Source organism: Mobula hypostoma, chromosome 28 (assembly GCF_963921235.1).
Source record: "Mobula hypostoma chromosome 28, sMobHyp1.1, whole genome shotgun sequence".
In the NCBI taxonomy this organism is placed as follows: domain Eukaryota; kingdom Metazoa; phylum Chordata; class Chondrichthyes; order Myliobatiformes; family Myliobatidae; genus Mobula; species Mobula hypostoma.
In genome coordinates this window covers 30,037,387-30,063,355 of record NC_086124.1, presented here as the reverse complement: position 1 = coordinate 30,063,355, position 25,969 = coordinate 30,037,387, and the positions used below count along the sequence as shown (strand labels likewise).

Here is a 25,969-nt window from a genome sequence, read left to right as displayed (position 1 = left end):
CTTCCTCTCCAGCCTTTTTTCCTACCCACCTGGCTTCACCAATCACCCTCTAGCTATCCTCCTTCCTTCCCCCCCCCCCACACTTTTTTTTAATTCTGGCATCTTCCCCCTTTCTTTTCAGCCCTGAAGAAGGGTCTTGGCTTGAAATATTGATTATTTATTCACTTTTATAGATGCTCACTGACCTGTTGAGTTCCTTCAGCATTTTGTGTGTATGGTTTCCCAGCACTTGCAGAATTTCTTGTATTAGTAATGTTTTATTATCAATAAAATATCTTTTGATATCCAACACTGTGCAAAAGCCTTAGGTATATATACTTATATGATTCTGATATAGGTCCATATTGTGAACTGAGAATGGGAAGGAGGCAGGGAGAAGGGAATCATGGTTGGGAAAAGGGGAAGAGATAGGGGAGGGAGAGGGAAGCACCAGAGAGACATTTTGTAATGATCGATAAACCAATTGTTTGGAATCAGATGACCTTGCCTGGTGTCTTGGGGCTGGGTGTGTCTGCCACCCCCTACCCCGGCTCTTCTTCTCTGTCACTTGTTCCACACCCCTCCCAACATCCTTTGCTCACTCATTCTCTGCTCCACTTTGACAAATAGTCTTGGGCACCAGAGCGATATATATGTGCGTAAGACTTTTGCACATATGAGCATATTACTTCTCTATTAACTCTCTCTCTTACCAAAATGCTTGAACATTTTTGTATATCATATGGACAGTGTGAGAGAGAAAGTTCACCTTTTGAGCTGTAGGCACACTGGCCTTCATAACTCAGAGTATCGAGTGAGGAGTTGGGATGTTATGTTGAAGTTGTATAAGACGTTGATGAGCCCAAATTTGGAGTGTTGCCTGCAGTTGTGGTCAGCGACCTGAAGGAAAGATATCAATAAGCTTGAAAGAGTACCCTGAAAATTTACAAGGGTGTTGCCCGTAGGACCTGAGTTATGGGGAAAGTTGAACAGGTTAGGACTTTACTCCCTAGAAAATTGGAGAATGAAGGGAGATTTGATAGAGGTTTGAGGGAGATAGATGATCTAAATGAAAGCGGGAATGTTTAAAGGGAACATAAATAAGAACTGATAAACATGAGAAATTCTGCAGATGCTGGACATCCAAAGCAACAAGCACGAGATACTGGAGGAACTCAGCAGGTCAGGTAGCATCTATGGAACTTAATAAACAGGCAACGTTTTGGGCCGTGACCCTTCTTCAGGACTGAGAAGGAAGGGGGAAGATGCCAAAGTAAAAAGCTTGGGGGGGAGGGGAAGGAGGCAAGCTGGAAGGTGATAAGTGAAGTCAGGTGGGTGGGAAAGTTCAAGGGCTGGAGAAGAAAGAATCTGATAGGAGAGGAGAGTGGACCATGGGAGAAAGGGAAGGAGGTGAGGTTGAAGAGAGGTAAAAGGTGAGAGTGGGGAATAGAGGAAGAGGAGGGGCAAATTTATTTGCCGGGGGGAGAAATTGATACAGTATTCATGCCATCAGGTTGGAGGCTACCCTGATGGAACATTGCTTCTCCACCCCTGAGGGTGGCCTCATCCAGGCATAAGAGGAAGCCATGGACTAACTCATCAGACTGGGAACTGGAATCAGAACTTCTTCACTCCGAGGGTTGTGAGAGTGTGGAACGAGCTGCCAGTGAAGGTGGTGGATGCGGGTTCAATTGCTACATTTAAGAGAAGTTTGGACAAGTACATGAATGGGAGTGGTGGGGGGCTATGGTCTAGGTACAGGTCGATGGAATGAAGGTAGAATAACAATTCGACACATACTAGATGGGTCAAAAGACCTGTTTCTGTGATTCTCTGACTTTTAACAGCATCCGTTCCAGTATCATTTCATAACCTATTGATCAGAATAAATATTGAACCACTCAATTAGAATGTCTTCTCATTTTCCAGCTCTTGTTGTCATTACACTCTGTTAGAGAATAGGTTAGGTACAATGAAAGCTCCCTTTACGCTCTTCCATCACATATTCCTAAGGCACGGAAAGCAGAGATCGCATTTCTGAGGCAAATGGCGAACACAAGCGATTCTGCAGATGCTAGGAATATCTGTCGTCTTCTCCCTTTCTTTCTAGTTCTGATGAAGGGTCTCAGGCTGAAACGTCGACTGTTTATTCCCTTCCATAGATGCTTTCTGACCTGCTGAGTTCCTCCAGCATTTTGTGTGTGTTGCAGAGATTGCTTTTAGCTCCCTCTGTACACATACTCGCACAGTAGGAACGGGAGGAATTACATTCAGTCCTTATTAAAGCTAAAGCCTGCCAGAGTTTCCAGTAATTTTGTGTGTTGCTCACGGTTTCCAGCACTGCAGAATCTCTCGTGTTCCCCATTTGCCTGAGTTTGACTCGTATCTCTCTACGCCAGGGATTCCCAACCAATTTCATGCCATTGAACCTGACCATTAACCAAGGGGTCCACGGACCCAGTTTGAGAACCCTTTCTCTACTCCTTTCCAATCCACACACCTGTTTAAATGCCTATTAAACATAAACATTGTAATTATACCCACCTCCATCTCTTCCTCCGGCAGCTCGTACCACATGTCACTAATTTCTATGAAAAAGTTGCCTCTCAAGTACCCTTTAAGTCAGAATCAGGTTCTATATCACTATCATATGCTGTGAAATTTGTTAACTTGGGCAGCAGTACAATGCTATACATGATAAGTAAATGTAGAAGGAAAAAACCCTAAATTACAATAAATATAATGAATTGACTTTATTACTTACATCCTTCATATACACGAGTAAAAACCTTTACGTTCCTTCTCCGTCTAAATGTGCAATTTATAGTAATTTATAATAAATAGTATGTACAACAAGATAGTCAATACAACATAGAAATACAGTTGTGTCAGCATGAATTCAGCAGTCTGATGACCTGATGAATGAAGCCTGTTGGTCCTGGCTTTTATGCTGCAGTGTTATTTCCTGGATGGTAGCAGCTGGAACAGTTTGTGGTTGGGGTGACTCGGGACCCCAATGATCCTTCAGGCCCTTTTTACACACTTTGTAAATGTCCTGAATAATGTGAAGTTCACATTTACAGATGCGCTGGGCTGTCTGCACCACTCTCTGCAGAGTCCTGCGATTGAGGGAAGTACAGTTCCCACACCAGGCAGTGATGCAGCCAGTCAGGATACTCTCAATTGAGCCCCTATAGAAAGTTCTTAGGATTGGGGACCCATAACAAACTTCTTCCAACAGCCTGAGGTAAAAGAGGCGCTGTTGTGCTTTTTTCACCACATAGCTGGTATGTACAGACCATGTGAGATCCTTGGTGAGGTTTATGCCGAGGAACTTAAAGCTGTTTACCCTCTCTACCCCAGATCCATTGATGTCAATAGGGGCTAGCCTGTCTCCATTCTTCCTTTAGTCCACAACCAGCTCCTTTGTTTTAGCAACATTGAGGGCGAGGTTGTTTCCTTGACACCACTGTGTGTCAGGGTGGTGAGGACTTCTCTGTAGGCTGGCTCATTATTATTTGAGATTAGGCCAATCAGTGTAGTATCATCTGCAAATTTAAGTAGCAGATTGGAGCTTTGGGTGGTGACACAGTCATGGGTATACAGAGAGTAAAGGAGGGGGGCTTAGTACCCAGGCCTGAAGGGCAGAGGTGAGGGAGCCCACTCTTACCACCTGCCAGAGATCTGACAGGAAGTCCAGGATCCAGCTATACAAAGCAGGGTGAAGTCCAAGGTCTCTGAGCTTCTTGTCGAGCCTGGAGGTGATTACGATGTTGAATGCTGAACTGTAGTCCAAGAATAGCATTCTCACATAATCATCCCTCTTCTCCAGATGTGTAAGGATGGTGTGTAGAGCCATGGCTGTTGCGTCATCTGTCGATCGGTTGTGTCGGTAGGCGAATTGTAGGAGATCCAGTGTGGGTGATAGCAAGCTGCAGATGTAATCCTTGACCAGCCTCTCAAAGAATTTGCTTATTATTGAGGTGAGTGCGACAGGACGCCAGTCGTTCAGACATGTTACCTTGGTCTTTTGAGGTACTAGAACAATGGTGGATGTTTTGAAGCAGGAGGGCACTCTACACTGGGAGAAGGAGAGATTAAAAATGCCTTTAAACACACCTGCTAGTTGAATCGCGCAATCCTGAGCACTCACCCTGGAATGCCATCTGGTCCCGCAGCCTTGTGACTTGTCTATTAAATAGTTGAGTTAAAAATAAGTTGTGCAAAAAAAAACAAAAAGTTTTGAGCTTGTGTTCATGGGATCAATGTCCATTTAGGAATTGGATGGCAGAGGGGAAGAAGCTGTTGCTTATTGCTGAATTTGTGCCTTCGGGCTCCTGTACTTCCTTCCTGATGGTAATACTGAGAAGAGGGTATGTCCTGGGTAGTGGGGGTCCTTAATGATGGAAGCTACCTTCCTAAGTTACTACCCCTTGAAGATGTTTTGGATACTATGGAGGCTAGTACCCATGATGGAGCTGACTAATTTTATAAGTTTCTGCAACTTACTTCAATCTTATCCAGTAGCCCCCTCATATCAGACGGTGACTCAGCCAGTCAGAATGCTCTTGTTGGCCCATTTGTAGCAGTTTTTGCTGTGTTTTAGCTGACAAACCAAACCTGCTCAAATTTCGTAACTGCATTAATATGTTGTGTCCAGGTTAGGTCCTCCGAGATATTATCACCCAGGAACTTGAAATTGCTCACTCATTCTTCTTCTGATCCCTCTATGAGGATTGGTTCATGTTCCCTCGTCTTACCCTTTCTGAAGTCCGCAATCAGCTTTTTGGTCCTGCTAACATTAAGTGCAAGGTTGTTGCTATGACACCACTCAATTAACTGGTATATCTCACTCCTGTATGCCCTTTCGTTAACATCTGAAATTCTGCCAACAGTGATTGTATCATCAGCAAATTTATAGATGGCATTTGAGCTATGCCTAGCCACACAGTCGTGGATGTAGAGAGAGTAGAGCAGTGGGCTAAGCACACATCCCCATGGCGTGCCATTGTTGATTGACAGCGAGGTGGAGATGTTATTTCCAATCTGCACAGATTGTGGTCTTCCAATTAGGAAATTGACGATCCAGTTTCAGAGGGAGTTAGAGGATTAGGTTCTGTAGCTTTCAGGGAATGATGGTATTAAGTGCTGAGCTGTAGTCAATAAATAGCATTCTGACATTGTACGGGTGATGCAAGGCCACATGGAGAGTCCATTAAGATTGTGTCTGCTGTAAACCTAGTGGTGATAGGAAAATTGCAGTAGGTCCAGGAATTTCCTGAGACAGGTGTTGATTCTAGTCATGACCAACTTCTCAAAGCATTTCATCACCATAAATATGAGTGCAACTGGACAATATTTGTTAAGGCAGCTCACACTGCTGTTCTTGGTATAATTATTAATATGGTATAAATATTTCCCATCTTACCTTTTTTAGTGCGCATGCGCTGGTCGTGCATGCAGCCTGGTGCAGCCGTTCTGATCTATTCTTACTTTCTTCTTCTTACTTTTTAATTTATGTTATTTTTTGGGTTTTTTTCTCACGGTAACACGTCGAAGCTGCACCCTCTCTAACATGCTGGTAGAGAGAGTTTTATTTGGGTTTTCTTTAGCACTGGAAATGGTTACGTCCCGACACGCGGGACAGAAGCAAGGTCGCATTGTGTATTTCACGGACCAGCAAATTCCCGCCGGCTTAGCGAACGGAGCGGTGGACACCCCTGCAGAAATCCGGAGGAAAATACACAGAGGAGGATTACAAAGCCGAGGAAAGAGGACTGGGTCGAGACAGCAGAGACTTTTGGAGAAGAGGAGTTCGGTGGGTAATACCGTTCTGGCTGACCGGAAGTGCACTGAGAGCGGTAAGCGTAAAGGAGTTCAGTGCTTACTGTTCTGGCTAACAACGGATGGTGCAATCCGGGGTATATTATGATTGAGGAATATGCTTGCAGACTGGATATTGAACTTTTTACTGTTGGACTTCGGCCACATTCCACCGTGATACAACACTTGGCGGCACGGGAGGTCGTTCCTGCTTGTGACCATCGAACGTGCAGCTCCTCCCGTGGAGGGTCAGTCACCCTGAGCCAATAGACTGGTCCTGGACTTATTTTCCATCTGGCAGAGTTTGCATTTTGGTGTTTGATTGTTGGGGTTTTTTTGTATTGCTATATTTACGCTCTATTCTTGGTTGGTGCGGCTGTAACAAAACCAAATTTCCCTCGGGATTAATAAAGTATATCTATCTATCTATCAAATTTATTCCCCAAGCTTTAGACCTCCCTACCCTGAGGAAAAAAGGCTGGCCTTATCTATGCACCTCATGATTTTATGTATCTCCAACACCCTAGGGGTGAAACACCTCAGCCTGTCAAGTCTTTTGTTACAACTTAAGACCTCTATTGTTGTGAATCTTTTCTGTATCCTTGCCACTTTAGTGACATTTTTCTTATAGCTGGATAACCACAATCACAAGTGTGGTCTCACCAATGTCTCATCCAGTTGTAGTGTGACATCCCAGCTCCTGAACTCAGTGCTTCATCCAATGAAGACAAACATGGCAAAATCCTACTTCGCTACACTATTTACCACTTCCAGGGAACTATGTACTTGTACGTACTTTTAGGTCACTCTCCAGGCCCTGCCATCTATTGTGTAAGACTTGACCTAACCAAAATGCAACACTTTGCAAGCATCTGAGATGTAGAATCATAGAAATATACAGTGCCAAACAGGCAATTTGGCCCATCTAGTCTTTGGCCAAACCATTTAAACTGCCTCCTCCCATTGACCCACACCAGGACCATAGCCATCCATATACTTATCCAAACTTCTCATGTTGAAATCGAGCTTGCATGCACCACTTGTGATAGTAGCTCATTCCACACTCTCACAGCCCTGTGAGTGAAGAAGTTTGCCCTCAAGCTCCCCTTAAACATTTCATGTTTCACCCTTAACCCATGACCTCTAGTTGTAGTCCCACCCAACCTCAGTGGAAAAAGTTTGCTTGCATTTACCCTGTCTATATTCCATCTGCTGTTGGTCATTTTCTCAGTTGATCTAGATCCTGGAGGAAGGAGGATGAGAGGTGCATAAGATGATAAGAGCATAGGTTGAGATGAAAATAGCCAAAGACTATTTTCCCATGGCGGAAATGGCTAATATGAGGGTGATTGGTGGGAAGTATAAGAGGCCCTGCCAGTGGTGGTGGTAGAGGCAGGTACATTAGGGACATCTAAGAAACTGTTAGATAGACACATGGATGATAGAAAAATGGATGGAAGGGTTAAATTGATTTTCGAGTAGGCATATCATTGTGGGCTGAAGGACCTGTACTGTGCTGAAATGTTTCAGGTTACCTCCTTTGCTATACACTATGTCATCAATTGTAGCATCATACACAAATTTATCATACCGACTACATTCTCATCTTAGTTGTTAACATAGATGACAAGTAACAGATGACACAACACCAATGCATCGCTGGTCACAGGCCTCCAAACTGACAAATTCCGCACTATGTCCACCAGTGGGACCTACCAGTGCTCAAATATTTTCATTCGCATTCCCATTCCTGTTCTGATGTGTCCATGGCCTCTTCTTTTGCCAAGGTGAGGGTGAGGCCACCCTCGGGGTGGGGAGTAGCACCTTGTGTTCCATCAGGGTAGCCTCCAACCTGATGGTATGAATATAGATTTCTCCTTCTGGCAATTGCCTTTCCCTCCCTTTCCTGTCTTCCTTTATTCCCCACTCTGAGCTTTTACTTCTTCTCACCTACCTATCACTTTCCCCTGGCTCCTCTCCTCCCTCTTTTCTCTTACGGTCCATTCTCCTCTCCTGTCAGAATCCTTCTTCACCAGACCTTGACCTTTTCCACCCACGTAGCTTCACCTATCATCTTCCATCTAGCCTCTTCCCCCCCACCACCACCTTTAATTCTGGCATCTTCCTCCTTCGAACTGATTGTGGACTTCAGGAAGGGTAGGACGAAGGAACACATACCTCATAGAGGGATCAGAAGTGGAGAGAGTGAGCAGCTTCAAGTTCCTGAGTGTCAAGATCTCTGAGGACTTAACTTGGTCCCAACATATCGATGTTGTTATAAAAAAGGCAAGAGAGCAACTATACTTAATTAGGAGAGTGAAGAGATTTGGAATGTCAACAAATACACTCAAAAACCTCTATAGATGTACCATGGAGAGCATTCTGACAGGCTGCATCACTGTCTGGTATGGGGGGGGTGGGGTTAGCTACTGCGCAGGACCGAAAGAAGCTGCAGGGGGTTGTAAATTTAGTCAGCTCCATCTACTAGTACCCAGGACATCTTCAAAGAGCGGTGTCTCAGGAAGGCAGCGTCCATTATTAAGGACCTCCAGCACCCAGGGCATGCCCTTTTCTCACTGTTACCATCAGATAGGAGGTACAGCAGACTGAAGGCACACAGCGATTCAGGAACAGTTTCTTCCCCTCTGCCATCTGATTCCTAAATGGACATTAAACCCTTGAACACTACCTCACTTTTTAATATATATTATTTTTGTTTTTGCACAATTTTTAATCTATTCCATACACTTATACTGTAATTGATTTATTTATTATTTTTTCTTCTTCTATATTATGTATTGCATTGAACTGTTGCTGCTAAGTTAACAAAATCTCACGACACATGCCGGTGATAATAAGCATGATTCTGATTTGGATTCCTTCTCGGACCTGAAGAAGGGTCTCGGCCTGAAACGTCGACTGTCTATTCATTTCCACAGATGTTGCCTGACCTGTAGAGTTCCTCCAGCATTTTGTGTGTGTACTCTAGATTTCCAGCATCTGCAGACTCTCCTGTGTTTAGGATTTGCTACGGCCTTCTGAGTCCTACCACTAAGCTAATATTCTGCCCAAATGGTCAGCTCGCCTTCCACCCCATGTGACCTAAACTTCTGCACCAGCCTACCATGCAGAACCTTGTCAAAGGCCTTGCTACGCCCATATAAATGGCCTCTGCCACATGACCTTGTCGATGCTCTTGGTTATCTTATTTTTTATTTTTCTTATTTATAAATACAACCCTGTACCAGGCCCTGCAGACCAACAAGCCTGCACCACCTATTCTGTCTTGGCCTTTTAATATTCAATAGGTTTCAGTGAGATCCCCATCATTTTTCTAAACTCTAGCAAATGCAAGTCCAGAGCCATCACACACTCTCATATGTTAACCCTTTCATTCCCAGAATTATTCTTGTAAATCTCTGGACTCTCTCTGCCAACACCTCTTTTCTTAGATGAAGGGCCAAAACCTGCTTACAGTTTTCCAAGTGCGGTTTGACCAATGCCTTATAAAGTCTCAGCATTACAATATTGCTTTTGCATTCTAGTTCTCTCAAAATGAATGCTAGCATTGCAGTTACCCTTCCTCACCACTGACTCAACCTGCAAGTTAACCTTTGGGGAAGCTTGCACAACAACCCTCAAGTCCCTTTGCAGCCCTGATTTTTGAATTTCCTCCCCATTTAGAAAGTAGTCTGTGGCTTCTTTCCTTCTACCAAAGTGCAGGAACATACGCTTCCCTAAGCTATCTGTCACTTCTTTGCCCATTCTCCTGATCTGTCTTCGACCTTCTGCAGGATCCTTGCATCCTGAACACTACCTGCTCCTCCACCTATCTTCGTATTGTCTGCAAACTTGGCCGCAAAGCCATCAATTCTGTTCTCCAAATCATTGACATAAAACATGCATATCAATAAGGTGTACACAATTGAGGGCTGGAGATCGGGTACGTATTTGCAAGCAGGCTTTTTCTACTGAAGTTCCATGGGACTACAACTGGAGGTCATGCATTAAGGGTGAAAGGTGAAATGTTTAAGGGGAACATGAGGGCAAACTTCTTCACTCAGGGGGTCGTGAGAGTGTGGAACGAGCTGCCCTCTCAAGTGGTGCATGCGAACTTGATTTTGACATTGAAGAGAAGTTTGGATAGGTACATGGGTGGTAGGGGCATTGAGGGCTATTGTCCCGGTGCAGTTCAATGGGAGTTGACAGGTTAAATAATTCAGCACAGACTAGATGGGCCAAAGGGCCTATTTCAGTGCTGTACTTTTCTGTGACTTCATGAAAAGAAGAGTTCCCTGTGGTCACAGGCAGCCAGCTAGAAAAGGTCCCCACTATTCCCACTCTTTGCCTCCTGCTAGTCAGCCACTCTTCTATCAATGCCTAATACCTTTCCTGTAATATCACGGGCTGTTATTTTGTCAAGCTGCCTCATGTGCGGCACCTTGTCAAAGGCCTGAAAATAATAAACAACATGCGCTGGCTCTCCTTTGTCTCTCCTGCCTGTTATTTCCTGAGGCTGCTAATCCAGTAAAAGCATTCAATTGCCTGAGAAATCACACTCTTTCAATCAAGGTCACAGGGACCACTTAGCTGAGCAGTAGACTCTCCTTTAGGGTTTCTGCGACTGCGAAAAAATTATGCTTCTAAAGATTACAGAAATATCTTCCACCTGATTTTTTTTTAAATAGTAAAAATATTTTAATTCTTAAGGGGCTACTGAGTCAGGCAAAGATGGAAAGAGAAGTGTTCTCAAAATTATTAAGACCATAAGACATAGGAGCCGAATGAAGCCATTTGGCCCATTGATTCTGCACCACCATTCGATCAAGGCTGATTTATTTTCCCTCTCGACATAATTCTCGTGCCTTTTCCCTGTAACCTTTGACACCCTGGCTAAGTAAAAGCCTATCAACCTCTACTTTAAATATGCCCAGTGACTTGGCTGTCTTTGGCAATGAATTCCACAGATTCACTACCCTCTCGATGAAGAAATTCATCCTCACCTTCATTCTAAAGGGATGTCCTTCTATTCTGAGGCTGGGTCTTCTGGTCCTAGACTCCCCCACTATAGGAAACATCCTCTCCATGTAGCTCTGTTTAGGCCTTTCAATATTTGAAAGTTTCAATGCAATTTCCCCTTATTATTCTGAACTCCAATGAGTTGAGGCCCAGAGCCTCATTTTTTCCTCAGTTTTTTCATCTTGGTGAGCATTTCTGAAATAATAATGTGGAATGTATGCAATGTCATATCAATTGGGAGAAGGATGCAACACACACAAAATGCTGGAGGAACTCATAAGACATAGCAGCAGACTTCAGCCATTTGGCCCATCGAGTCTGCTCCCCCATTTAATCATGGCTGATTTACAAATAATTTTTATTCCCGTACTCAAACCCTCCCATATAAAGACCAGCGTTCTCTCAGCATCTACATTGTTAAGCCTGATTAGGTTCTTTCACCTTTAAAAGAGAAAATCTCTCTTTCTTCTTTCTGTATTTGGTTTGCACAACTATTTGATGGCAGAAGTGGGAATGAGCATTGTCCAGCTACCATTAGCAGGACCCTGAGAGCTATGGCACCATACTGCCCCTGCTGTGTTCACTAACTTTGTGTGGTCTACTGAAGCAGGGGTGAGCCTGGTACAAACAATAGTGCTGTGCGTATGTTGTGAGTCAGGATAGGCTTGGATGTAAAGCTAAATCTCTAGCCCAAATCCTGTCATCTGCGGAATATTGTACTTTGAAACTTTAAACTGGGAGGGGTGGGGGGATTCCTCCTGCTTGCCTTTCAATTCCTCCCAAAGATCTTAAAGATTAGCTTAACTTTATACTTTATTGTCGCCAAACAATTGATACTAGAACGTACAATCATCACAGCGATATTTGATTCTGCGCTTCCCGCTCCCTGGATTACAAATATTAAATATCAAAAATAGTAAAAATTAGTAAATATAAAAATTTAAATTATAAATCATAAATGGAAAATAGAAAAATGGAAAGTAAGGTAGTGCAAAAAAACAGAGAGGCAGGTCTGGATATTTGAAGGGTACGGCCCAGATCCGGGTCAGGATCTGTTCAGCAGTCTTATCACAGTTGGAAAGAAGCTGTTCCCAAATCTGGCCAGACGAGTCTTCAAGCTCCTGAGCCTTCTCCCGGAGGGAAGAGGGACGAAAAGTCTCTTGGCTGGGTGGGTCGTGTCCTTGATTATCCTGGCAGCACTGCTCTGACAGCGTGCGGTGTAAAGTGAGTCCAAGGACGGAAGATTGATGTGTGTGATGTGCTGCGCAGTGTTCATGATCTTCTGCGGCTTCTTTCGGTCTTGACTATGACTACAACTTGTCACATGACTATTGAAACATACAGTAAAATACGTCATTTGTGTCAAATGATAGTGAGGATTGTGCTGGGGGCAAGCATGCATGCCCAAAGCTCACTAACCCTAATGCATGTATCTTTCAGTGAGGGAGTAAACCAGAGCGTCAGGAGGAAACACACGGTCACTGGGAGACTGTGCAAACTCCTGACAGACAGTGACCGGGATTGGACCCAGGCCACGATCGGCGCCGTAAAGCGTTGTGCAAACTGCTGTGCTACTGTGCCACCCTGAAAGTAAACGGGTGTTACTTCATTCTGAAAGTCATTCAGTTTACACTGCTGGCCCCTTATTCCACCTTGTCCATGCTGAACATTGTGAGGAGGGATTTCTTTAGCCAGAAGGTGGTGAACCTATAGAACCTATTGCCACAGATGGTTGTGGTTACAGGGAGAAGAATGGAGAATGGAGCTGAGAGGGATAATGGATAGCTTTTATCTTATTCTGGCTTCTTTCCCCTTCCCTTCCAGTCCTGATAAAGCATCTCAGGCTGGAACATCTACTCTTTATTCCCTTCTATTAATGCTGCCTGACCTGCTGGATTTCTCCAGCATTTTAAAACCATAAGACCATAAGATATAGGAGCAGAATTAGGTCATTTGGCCCGTTGAGTCTGCTCCGCTATTTCATCATGGCTGATCCATTTTGCCTCTCAGCCCCAATCCCCTGCCTTCTCCCTGTATCCCTTCATGCCCTGCCTAATCAAGAATCTGTCAACCTCTCCACAGCAACCTGGGGCACTGACTTCCACAGATTCATCACTGTAAGGAGTGTTATGTGTGTTGCTCTAGATTTCCAGCATTTTTTCAGAATCTCTTCTGTTTATAATAAATCAGCCACAATAGAACTGGGAATCAGACCCGATGGGCCATGTGGCCTAATTCCATTCCTGTGTCTTACGAATGGGCTGAATGGGTTGTGGGGTCTTATAGGTATACCTTTATTTGAATGTAAACTGAGAATATTCCAAGCTGTCCGTCTACTGGGAATTAGGGCCCTGTGTAGATGCCATTACAAAAATGGTTATTGATGAGGAAGGAAATTAATTTACTGTTGAACATGCCTGTAATTAATTGTCTGTTCGGGCGCTGCTGGTGTTAGCTGGTGATGTTCTGCATTATTCATCAGTCTACGATTTTAAACACCAGTTCCTGCAGTATCCAGGGAATTCTCAGTTTATTTTGTGGGTCGGCTGCATCACAAAATCAGCTGGGACGCATTCCCTTCCTCTCTTCTTGAATCCCTAATTACTCAGCAGACAAATGAGTCAAATATCTGCTCTCTTCATTGTTTCTGAGTTCTGGTCTGTTTCGGGTGGTTTTTTTCCCCCTCGTTAGGTATCCATCTCGCCTCATGGTCAGCTCTAGGCCACGTTTGAGACAGGTTTAAAATCAAACCAGACGCTCCCAGTACTAAAATCAAACCCTGCACTCCTGCTATAGTCTGAGACTGAAGGTTTAATATCAATTCCTACACTCCTAGTATAGTCTGAGACTGACGGCTTAAAATCAAACCCTACACAAGATGATAAGAGGCATAGATAGAATGGACAGCCAGAGACTTTTTCCTGGGGTGGAAATGGCTCATACAAGGGGGCATTATTTTAAGATGATTGTAGGGAAGCATAGGGGGTTGTCAGTGGTGAGCCCTCTACCGTGGGTGGTGATAGAGGCAGATACATCAGGGGCATTTAAGAAACTCTTCGTTAGGCACGTGAATGATAGAGAAATGGAGGACTATGTGGGTAGAAGGGTTAGATTGATTTTAGAGTAGGTTGTAAGGTTGGCACAACATTGTTGGCCGATGTTGATTTTGTCCATAAGCCGGAAAAAGCACAAAGTAATCATCCAGTACCTCTGCCGTATTATAGTGAGTGGCACCAGGAGCTCATAAGATTAAGAAAGAACAAATTTCACGATATTTGTCAGTGATAGTAAATGTGATCCTGATTCAGTTACTCCAAAGAGACAGAGAGGAAACTGCTGTTCGTAGAAACAACGAGGCAGTTGATCTGTGAGGAGAAATTGAGTTGCCTCGGATTATGCCAGTTGGAGTTCAGTACAATGAGAAAGGATCTTATATAGAAGCATATAATATTATGAAAGGGATAGATGAGATCAAGACAAGAAAGTTGTTACCACTGGTGAGTAAGACTAAGACAACTGCACTGCTCCAAAGAGCGCTATATGAGGTCATTCTTACCCTGGGCCATTAGGTTCTACAATGAGTCAACCTAGAGCCGGGGAGTGATGACCCCCCCCCCACCCCCGTTCGACTGTTTGAGGTAACTTATTTTTTATTCTTTCTCTTCTATACACTTCTCTTCTATTATTTGTATATTTGTATATCTTTGCACTTGTAATGCTACTGTGACACTAAATTTCCTTTGGGATCAATCAAGTATCTATCTATCTAGAACTAGGGGACACAGCCTCAAGATTCAGGAAAGTAGATTTAGGACGGAGATGAGGAGGACCAGCTTTTCCCAGAGAGTGGTGAATCTGTGGATTTCTCTGCCCAGGGAAGCAGTAGAGGCGACCTCACTAAATATTCATCGGGGCGTCAAAGGTTTCAGGGAGAAGGCACAGAAATGGGGTTGAGAGGGAAAATGAGTTAAACGATCCTGTGTCTTGTCTTATATTTAAGACATAGTTGGATAGATTTTTGCATAACAGGGTTATGAGGAAAAGCAGGTAGGTGGAACTGAGTCTACGGTCTTATTGAATGACGGACCAGGCTCAACGGGCCAGATGGCTGACTCCTACATCTCGTTCTGTTCTTAAACTTATCTGTGTATGTTGGGCTTGTGAATAATATTATGGGAGCCAGCTCATACATAGTGGCGTCCATAAGCTGGGCATTCATAACCATGGAGTGTGCTGTTAGAGGGCAGTTTGGTAGCATAGTGGTTAGCACAGGCAACCCAAGTTCAATTCCAGGCAGTGCCTGTAAGGAATTTGCATGCTGTCCCCATGACCGTGTGGGTTTCCTCCGGATGCTTCGGTTTCCTCCCACAGTCCAAAGAGCTACCAGTTGGTAGGTGAATTGGTCATTGTAAATTGTCCGGTGGTTAAGCTAGAGTTAAATCAGGGATTTAACAGCACAGCTTGAAGGGCTAGGAGGGACTATTCCGCGCCGTGTCTCAATTAATAAATAAATAGATAAATAAGTACTGAGAGAGATTTGGCTTTTATCTTATGCTGGAACATTCAGTGATGACCTCTTTTCTGCCATTGGGGAAAAACTCCTAGGACAAATAGAGAGAAAAAGATTAATGTTTCTCTCTGGTAGTAGGTAATTACCCTCAACCATTACCAAATCAGGTTATTGACCTGGTTGTCATCGCTTTCTCAATTCCTTTACAGCACCAATCGGGGTTTGATTTCTGCTGCTGCTAGTCAGGAGTTTCTGTATCCCTCCTATGACCGCATGATGGGCCGAATGTCCTGATTCTGCTCCTTTGTCTTTTGGAATTACGATTCTTTTGTTACCGCTTCGCTCACTAGTTCAAAGTTCAAAACTGTTCAAAATAAATTTTATTATCAAAGTATATATATGTCACCATATACAACCTTGAGATTCATTTTCTTGTGGGAATACTCAACTAATCTATAGAATAGTGACTATAACAGGATCAATGAAAGATCAACCAGAGTGCAGAAGACAACAAACTGTGCAAATGCAAATATAAATAAACAGCAATAAATAACAAGAACATGAGATGGACAGTCCTTGAAAGTGAATCCATTGGTTGTGGGTACATTTTGATGATAATGTAAGTGAAGTTGAGTGTAATTTGTTCAAGAGCCTGACAGTTGAGGGCTAGTAACTGTTCTTGAAACTGGTGGTGCGAGTCCTGAGGCTCTTATACCTTATACCTGATGGCAGCAGTGAGAAAAGAGCATGGCCTGGGTGATGGGGATCTCTGATGATGGATGCTGCTTTCCTCAACATCTGGCCTGTCAAGCCTGCTCCATCATTCAATAAAACCGCGGACTCAGCTCCACCTACCTGCCTTTTCCCCAGAACCCTGAATTCCCCTGCTTTGCAAAAATCTGTCTGTGTCTTAAATATAGAGGGACTCAGTGGTTGGGAGGGCTTTACCCAGGGAAACCCCATATGGACACAAGGAGAGCATGCATTCTCCACACACAGATAGCACTGAAGGTCTGAACTGAACCCAGGTTACTGGGATGGTGGGGCAGCAGCATTACTCTTTGCTCCAGTGATCCACTCAGTTTCAGCTGATTGGCTTCATTTGTCACAGGTCATTTGTCACCAAATGAGTGAGGATTGTGCTGGGGACAGCCCAGCCCACAAGTGTTACCACACTCCCGGTGCCAATATAACGACTACAGCTAACTCTAACCTGTATGTCCTTGGAACGTGGGAGGAGAGTGGAGCACCCAGAGGAAGCATGCAGTCACGGGGAGAACGTACAAACTCCTTACAGACCGGCGGGAATTGAACCCTGATTGGTGGTTGGTGTGTACCGAAATAGTGTTAAGCATACCACTAATGCTACCATGGCTATCCTCATCTAGGCTGCAGGTCTTTTGTATCTACGTTATCCGGGCCACTAAGATTTTATGCTCCTCAATTAAATTAGAGTTAGTGAGCTGTGGGCATACGGGCTGCCCTCAGCTCAACCCATAGCGGTTAGCACAACACTATCACTGCTCGGGGTGTTGGAGTTCAGAGTTCAATTCTGACATCCTGGAACATAGGACAGTACAGCACAGGAACAGGCCATTTGGCCCAAAATATTGTGCTGAACCAGCTAAAAACCAGATTAAAAACATCCAAGCACTAATCCTTCGTCCTACACCATGCCCATATCCTGCCACCTTCCTTACATCCATATGCCTATCCAAATGTTTCAGAACAGTACAGCACAGGAATAGACAATTTGGCCCACAATTCAGTCCTCTGTGAAGAGCCTTTGTATGTCCTTCCCATGGAATGCATGGGTTTCCTTTGAGTGCTCTTGTTTTCTAGCACAGTCCGAAGACAAACCATGTAGGTTCATTGTTCATTGTAAATTCTCCTGTCATTAGATTAGTGTTGAATCGGGGTCGTCATGGGTTGCTGGGTGGGGTATAGTTCAAAGGGCCGGAAGGGCCTATTCCGCACTGTATCTCTAAATAAAAATAAAATCTTTGTTTAGTTGATTTGATGCAAGTGACCCATTTCACTGAAAGATTTGACATGCATGTGTCAAATCAAGCTAATCTTTATCTTTAATTGTGGGAGCTGCCGTGAGCAGTTGAATTATCGTGAGCTTGCTTCAGAGAAAGACTTCAACAGGCTTTGAGAAGATGTGAGGGTTGTGTGAGGCTCCGAGTTTCTCTTTAAAGTCAGGCCATGCTGTAATCGGTGTTTATCCGAGGAAGCTGAGGAGGTTAATCAAAATTGCGGGTTGCTGAGTCTTTGGGATGGTTTCCTTTGGAACCAGGGAGGCTGAGGGAATATTTAATTCATCTGTGTAACATCAGTAGAAGGAAGGAATCATTTCAAAAGTTCAAAGTACATTTATTTTCAAAGTATGTATACAGTTTACAACACTGAGATTCGTCTTTATTTAGAGTCGTGAAACAAAGAAAAACATGGAATCTGTTCAAAGGAAAACACCAGACCCTTAAACATGCAAAACAAATCAAATTGCACAAAAAGGAACAGAAAATAAACAAGCGAAAAACTACAGAATATAAAACACAAATATGAAAGCGTCCAGGCACATTCAATTCAGCTTGGTTCATTATCTGCAGGCCACCTTGATTCAAAATCGCCCAAAATAACATAACTTGAACTCTGGAGTTCAATCCATATTTTACTTCATACCACTAACCAGTGAGCATAGATCCAAAGTGAAAGATTTGGAGGAGAATTGAAGGCTATTGGTCATCTAAAGATGGGTTTGAGTTTAAGAAGAAATGGATTGGAATTGGTTTATTATTGTCACATGTACCGAGATACTGTTTATACAGATCAAATCATTGCACAGTTCATTGAGCTGGAATAAGGTAAAACAATAACAATGCAGAATAAAGTGTGAAAACTGCTGAGAGTGCACTGCAGGTAAATAATACAGTTCAGGATCATAATGAGGTAGATCATGGGGTCAGGAGTCTATCTTATCATACAAGAGGTCTGTTTAAGATGGGATAGAAGCTGTCTTTGAGCATGGTGGTACATGCTTTCAGCATTTTATTTTTGTACCTTCTGCCCAGTGGGAGAAGGGGAGAAGAGAGAATGTTCGGGGTGGGTGGGGTCTTTGATTATGCTGGCTGCTTTACTGAACAGTGAGAAGTGTGGAGAGAGTCCATGGAGGGGAGACCGTTTCCCGTAATGTGCTGTGATGTGTCCACAACTCTGCAGCTTCCTGCAGTTAAGGGTTTAGCAGCTTGGTGCTGAGATGAGAAGGAATTTATTTCTGCGGGGAGAGGTGGTCAATTTGTATGTACTTAAGGGATTTCCAGACTCTGTTGTAGCTCTATAAAACCCTGGTTAGACCACCCTTGGAGTATTGTGTTCAGTTTTGGTCACCTCATTATAGGAAGGATGTGGAAACTTCAGAGAGGGTGCAGAGGAGATTTACCAGGGTTAGAGAGCATGTCTTATGAGGATAGGTTGAACAAGCTAGGGTGTTTCACCTTGGAGAGAAGGATGAGGAGAGGCATAGATTGAGTGGATAGGCAGAGATTTTTTCCCAGGATGGAAAAATTCTCATTCTCATTCTCCTGGATGGTGTGTGGACCACTTGCAAATGCTCTGGAGTGCGGGACTACAGCTTACCAAACGGAAAGTGGTAAGAATCTTCGTTCTCTGCACAAAAGCAGCTTATTTAAGTGGTTGTTTCTCCATTTAGGGAACAGATCAGGCCTGACAGCTCCTTCAAATATTTAAATACACCAGCTGTCCACAGCTGGCTGAAGCCTGAGGAGATCGCACATCAAGTGGGACGACCCAAAGCTGTCAAAAAATCAAACTGCCACCTGACATTACTGGCTGTGTGGAGCAAAGAAACTCTGCAACTGAATTGTCCTCCGGATAATGAACCTGTGAAACTGTACACACACTGTGTCTCCTCCTCAGTAACACGTACAAAATGCTGGAGGAACTCCTCAGATCAGGCAGCATTTCAGGCTGAGACTGGAAAGGAAGGGGATGAAGCCGGGATTAGAAGGTGGGGGAGGAGCCGGAGTACAAACTGGGAATGTGGGGAGATGAAGTGAGAAGCTGGGAGGTGATATGTGGAAGAGGTAAAGGGCTAAATAAGAAGGAATCTGATCAGAGAGGAGAGTGGACCACAGGAGAAAGGGAGGGAGGGGGAGAGAAGGGATGAGGGGGGAGCAAAATTGGGGAATTATAAAGAGAGAAAGGGGAGGAAGTGGAAATTACCGGAAGCTACAGAAATCAATTTTCATGCCATCAGAATTGGAGACTAGTTGAGTTGTTGCTCTTCCAACTTGAGATTGAGCTCATTGTGGCAGGAGAGGCCATGAACAGACATGTTGGAATGGGAATGGGGGATTGCATTGAAATGGGTGGCCATTGGGGAAACCCACCTGTCATGGTGACCGAGTGACAAAGCCAAAATTCTTTGTGTTGAAGTGCTTCTGCCAGTGAAAGTGCTTTGTTTGGCTCAAAGGGGCTTTGCAGATTCTCTTATTGTTCACTGTTGCAAGATGGCACGGAGCTGCAACTTTTGTTTCTCAGATTCATTGTTTTTTTTTAATTGTTTTCTTTTGTAATTGACCTTTATAGGTTTATAAGGTTGGCTTTGGGGACAGAGAGGGGAGTTAGAGGTCAGATTATGGTTTAGGGACAGAGATGCGGGGGAATTAGAGGTTGGATCAGAGTCTGGGTCTCTGCTCCGCGTTCAAGGACCAGCAACGCAGAGGCTGGACATCCATGGTTGGGTGTTGGACTGGCAGAGAATGGACGAGGACTACCCTCTCACTCCCCAGACCCCAGATCAGCGAGGTGTTTGCAGGTTCTGGAGTTGGAGTTGTGTGCGGGTCGGAGGAACAAGTTCCAGCGACCCCCCTGGGTTCGCAAATCTGGAGTTCAAGGCCTTGTTTTCAGAGTCCCTAGTGTTCAGGTTGATAAGTTCAAAGTTCAAGGGCTAGTGTTGGGTGATAAGCATTTCCTGGGGATGAGGCCTGGAGATTAATCGGATGTTGAGAAATCGAGCCCCATTAGCCGGAGCCGAGTTTGCAAATGTCTGCAAGTCCACCGGCGAGGTCATATCTTGGTGTCTGTAGGCCCGATTGTATGTCTGCTGGAGGCATGCCCAGGGGTTAAAGGACTCTTTATGTACTTGGGTGGGAGGGAGAAAGGAGGCTTGTTTTTGCTGTTGTTGTTTGTTCTTGTTGCAGAGAGATGTAAACTTAGTCAGCTCCATCATGGGCACTAGCCTCCTTAGTATCCAGGACATCTTCAAGGAGCAATGCCTCAAAAAGGTGGCATCCATCATTAAAAACCCCCATCACCCAGGTCATGTTTTGTTCTCATGGCTACCATCAGGAAGGAGGTACAGGAGCCTGAAGACACACACTCAACGATTCAGGAACAGCTTATCCCCTCTGCCATCCAATTTCTGAATGACCATAAGACCATAAGATATAGGAGCAGAAGTAGGCCAATCGGCCCATCGAGTCTGCTCCACCATTCAGTCATGGGTTGACCCAATTGTTCCAGTCATCCCCACTCCCCTGACTTCTCCCCATACCCTTTGATGCCCTGGCTAATCAAGAACCTATCTGTCTCTGCCTTAAATACACCCAATGACTTGGCCTCCACATCTGCTCATGGCAACAAATTCCACAGATTTACCATCTCTGACATTGAAATGAACAATATCTCACTACTTTTTTATTTCTATTTTTGTACTATTCATTTAATTTAACTGTTTAATATTTGTATATACTTACTGTAATTCACATTTTCCCTCTATTATTATGTATTGCATTGTACTGCTGCTGCAAAAACAACAAATTTCACGACATATGCCAGTGACATTAAACATGATTCTGATTCTGTTCTGTGTTGCTCTGCTGAACATCAGGGGCATGCTATGTTGGTGCCCCCAGCACAACCTCAGGTGTGTTGGTTGTTGACACAAACTCTGCTTTGTACTGGATGTATCGATGTACATGTGACAATTAAACTTAAATCTTGAATCTATTACCGAACAGGGTTGAGAGCAATCAGTCGTGACATCTCTGGCTGGAAGAGAAACTGTCCGTCCAGTTCCTCCATCACGCTGTGAGATTCCGCCCCGCCCTTGCTCCAAATTAGTAATAACTGGTGATTGGTGTCACTGTGTAACATCTGCTCCTCTCATTGATGCATGGCTCACACCGCCCCCTTCTCCTCTTCCAGTATAAAATATCGGATCTCAGGGAGAGGCATGAAGGGTGGCACAATTAGATTAAAGGTCTTAAAGAAGATAAAGATGAAAGATTCTGCTTCTTCCCCCTCCCTTTCCAATCACGATGAAGAATCTTGGCCCGAAGCGTTCAGTCCTCTCCATAGATGCCGTCTGACCTGCTGAGTTCCTCCATGTTACAAAAGTGCCATTTGTAACGAGGATTGTGCTGAGGGCAGCCCGCAAGTGCCACCATGCTCTGGCACCAACATAGCATGCCCACAACTTACTGATCCAAGCCCGTCCTTCTTTGGAATGTGGGAGGAAACCCATGCAGTCATGGAGAGAATCTAAAACTTCTCGCAGGCAGCAATGGGAATCAAACCCCTATCTTATAGCGTTCTGCTACTATGCCCCCTCCCCACTCCAATTAGGTTTGTCAGGAAAATATTTACCTGCAGCACTGGCTCTGGTTAGCTTCAGGCCTGTGTGTTCAAGGTCAAATCCCCTCTGGTAGAACCATAGCCACCAGAGTCCAATCCAGCCCCCGGGTGCTGCCTTTGTGGAGTTTGCTCACCTCATGGGGTGCTCCAGTTTCCTTCCACATCAAAAATAATGTGAAAGTTAGCAGCCTACTCAGGGCTGATTACAAATATCAACACGAGGAAGTCTGTTGTGTTGGTTACAAGTATCTTCACATGTGTTTGATTACTTTTTGGACACAGGGATATGGGGTCAGGCAGGAAAGCACCAGATCTAATTAAATGGCCTAGCAAGCTCGGGAGGACACACAGGCTGCTTCTCCTCCTGTTCTGCATGAGATGCAGATCAGCTGTAATTCGATTGATGGTGGAAGGAAGACCTCCCCTCCCACCACCCCGCCTTTCTGTTCTTCTTTCCTCAGAGCCACCACTTGAATGTTCACCCCAGGCACTTCGTGAGGCGGGAGCCCCATGCTCTCTGTGCTGATGAATATTTCAGAGCTTCCATTTGGAACAGGCTTATCAGCGGCCTGGGGCAGAGAAGTGCTCATGATGCTCTGTTCAAAATCCCTCAAGCGCCGTGGCTTGTGTGACTATAGTGACAAAAAACACACATTGCATAAAGAGCATTCTGTCGAGTAAATCTGCTGCACGTCTGATTGTTTCTACAGCATAAGTCAGTCACTCCTGAGATACGTCACTGGCAAGGCTAATATTAAGCGCACAACCGTAGTGTCCTGAGGGTGCTGGGTCCCACCTCCTCAGTGACGCAAGTTGTATTTCACCAAATGACGACTGAGGGAACTTAATCTGGAGGGATCACCCTTCCTTTCTTCCATCACCTTACATAACTCAGTGTGGCAAGGGGGTCTTGATTGCAGAGTCACCCTTGCTGTTCTTCCAATGGCTCCTTTATCTCAGAGGATAAACAGGATTTGGGTTGACATCACTTCTGAAAGACCATAACCTAGCCTCATAAATCAAAGAAAGTATTGAGGACAGGAATTGGGATGCTATGTTGAAGTTGGTGTGGCCTAATTTGGCGCACTTTAGAAAAGATATCAATAAGACAAAGAGTGCAGAGAAAATTCACAAGGATGTTGCCAGGACTTGAGTTACAGGGAAAGGTTGAATAGGTTAAAATTTTATTCCCTGGAGTGTAGGAGAATGAGGGGAGATTATTGATAGAGATATACAACATTTTGAGGGTAACAGGGTAAATGCAAGCAGGCTTTTTCCATATCGTTTAAGACTGAAAGAGTGAAATGTTTAAGGGGAATATTTGAGAAAAATTTGGATAGCTCCCCAGATGTGTGAGGCTGCATCAACACTACTGCTCCGACAGTGTCACAGGTCATATGGCATGGAGATCGTACATTCGACCCACCACGTCTGGATTGACCTGTGGGTTCTCCTCTTCCAGCACTTGACCCACAACCTTCTGTGGGCTAGGACTACACACTCATTAATTCAATGATCAACTTTATTTACCTAATGCATTTGCATATACAGTGGATTCTGGTTTATTGGGATACTGCTTATCCAATTAAGCAGCTGCCCATACTAGCAGAAGTTCCATGGAAAGAATTGAAAAAGTATGAAAAAGATACTGTTTGACTGAGTAACAGATTTTGTATTTAAATGAGATATAGAACAAATTAGAACACTACCAATACTACTACAGTACTGTTACACTGTGTATTAGTTCCCAATGGTTATTGACGGAGGAATTCATCCAGTGAACAGGGCTGTGTACTTTTGATTGACTGTAAACAAACAAAATTAGTACAGGCACCTATTGCAGATAATCAATTGTCTTCATATGCAAGAGAAAATCTGCAGATGCTGGAAATCCAAGCAACACACACAAAATGCTGTAGGAACTCAGCAGGCCAAGCAGGATCTATGGAAAAGACACATAAAAATTGTTGGTGAACGCAGCAGGCCAGGCAGCATCTATAGGAAGAGGTACAGTCGACGTTTCGGGCCGAGACCCTTCATCAGGACTAACTGAAAGAAGAGATAGTAAGAGATTTGTTCTCCCTCTGTTCCTCTCACTATATTCCTTGCCCATCCTCTAGGCTTCTCCCTTCCCCTTTCTTTCTCCCTAGGCCTTCCATCCCATGATCCTCTCATATCCCTTTTGCCAATCAACTTTCCAACTCTTGGCTCCATCCCTCCCCTTCCTGTCTTCTCCTATCATTTCAGATCTCCCCCCTTCCCCTTCCACTTTCAAATCTCTTACTAGCTCTTCTTTCAGTTAGTCGGGTCTCGGCCCAAAGCATCGACTGTACCTCTTCCTATAGATGCTGCCTGGCCTGCTGTGTTCACCAGCAATTTTTATGTGTGTTGCTTGAAATTCCAGAATCTGCAGATTTCCTCATGTTTGCACCTATGGAAAAGAGTACAGTCGACGTTTCCGGCCGAGACCCTTCATCAGGGTTGCCTTCATACAGTGCTTTTGATGATTGCATCCTCTAACTCTTCATTTTCATTGTAACATTCAAGATAATTGTCGATAAATTCTTCGTTATTCCTAACTTGATGAATTAGTGAAATTGTGTTACAAAAATAGAAATATACAGAAAACCTACAACACAATTTCACTCCCGGCCACTCCTGGCATTTCCAAGCCTGAATGATGAGCAAAACAGTTCTGAACAGTCTTACTGTTTATTTCTCGCTAACTATCAGTGACAAAAAAAACACTGCTTTTTGAACACAAACTCACCATCTGACATTATTTTAAAATTGTTTGCTCCAAGTATGGTGTAGTGTCTAACGGCAACACAAGAGCACACAGCTGACGCTAGTTAGAAACTGTTTGGCAACAGTCTCCTGTCCAAATTAAGCGGTATAGTATCCCAAATAAATGAAGGGAATCCTGACTATTTTCTTGATTAGTTTTTGTTCTTTACTAGTTGTCCCAAAACTTCAGCCCAAATGGTCTGGGCCAACCTCAGCATCCTCCCTGCTAGTCCCAGCTACTCCTTGTTCAGCCCATGAACTTCCAAGATCCTCCCCTCTATGTATACTTATCCAAATTCCTCTTAAATATTGCAATTGTACCTGCCTCAATAATATCCACTGGCAGCTCATTCCAGGTGCTCACTACCCCCTTTGTAAAGAATTACCCCTCAGGTTTCTTTTTAAATCTCTCCCCTCTGTCCTTAAATCTGTACCCTTTAGCTTTTGACTCCCCAACATTGGGGAAAGCACAATGACCATCTACCTTATCCTGATGATCAATCTGGTGCTCCCTTAGCATTGCCCCTCCCATAGTGCAGAACCCCCTCAGTCCTCACAGAGTCTGTCATACTCTCAATGCTGCCCTTTGCAATTGTGAAACTCCTTCCCTCAACCCCTTAATGAAGCATTCCTTCAGCAACACTCCGTCCTCACTGTCCCTCTTCTGACGTCACACTCCCTCCTTGCCACCCTGCCGGCCGCGCCATTTCCCCATCTCACTGCCGTTCCCATGTTGCATCCTCAAAGCACTTCCTGCCATGCTGTGCTCTCTCCTCGCCACCCCTTCCGCCGCAATGCACTCCCTCCTCACTGCCCCACCTGCCAGATTGCTTTCCCATTTCACTGCTGTTCTCATGTTGCGATGCTTCCTCCTCGAAGCATCTTCTGCCACGCCGCACTCTCTCCTCACTGCTCCTTGGCTGTGCTCGCTCCCTCCCGCCGTGCAGTGCTTTTTCCTTCCACCACACCATGCTCCCTCCTCAGACCCTCTCCCTCCTCACATATCAGGAGTCCTGGAAAGGAAAAGAGGATAGCTGAAGAATGCTGAAGGAAAATTCTACTCAAGATTTGACCCCTACAAATGCTAAGCTCATCTTTGTGAGGCAAAGACTGATGGACAAATGGGTATCTGTGGCCCACCAGAGGCAATGATTCCTCACCTGGTTCAGGGTCAGAACAATGAGTTAAGGT

At 44.4% G+C, this 25,969-nt stretch overlaps 2 protein-coding genes across 9 annotated transcripts in view; one reads left to right on the top strand and one right to left on the bottom strand.

Annotated features, from left to right (window-relative positions):
* Positions 1-25,969, top strand: part of LOC134338659 (neural cell adhesion molecule L1-like) — a 325,827-nt gene that overhangs the window by 171,229 nt on the left and 128,629 nt on the right. Inside the window, exon 2 of one of the 8 annotated variants that reach the window (XM_063034662.1) lies at positions 3,812-3,962. The exons of the other annotated variants lie outside the window; for them this stretch is intronic. The gene's annotated coding sequence lies outside the window, so the exon portion shown is untranslated. The remainder of the gene's footprint in view (positions 1-3,811; positions 3,963-25,969) is intronic. 8 annotated transcript variants of the gene reach the window in all.
* LOC134338972 (contactin-2-like) overlaps positions 1-25,969 on the bottom strand; it is an 86,572-nt gene that overhangs the window by 60,086 nt on the left and 517 nt on the right. Inside the window, exon 2 of the mRNA XM_063035193.1 lies at positions 22,423-22,623. Within this exon, the coding sequence (XP_062891263.1) occupies positions 22,423-22,623 (201 nt within the window). The remainder of the gene's footprint in view (positions 1-22,422; positions 22,624-25,969) is intronic.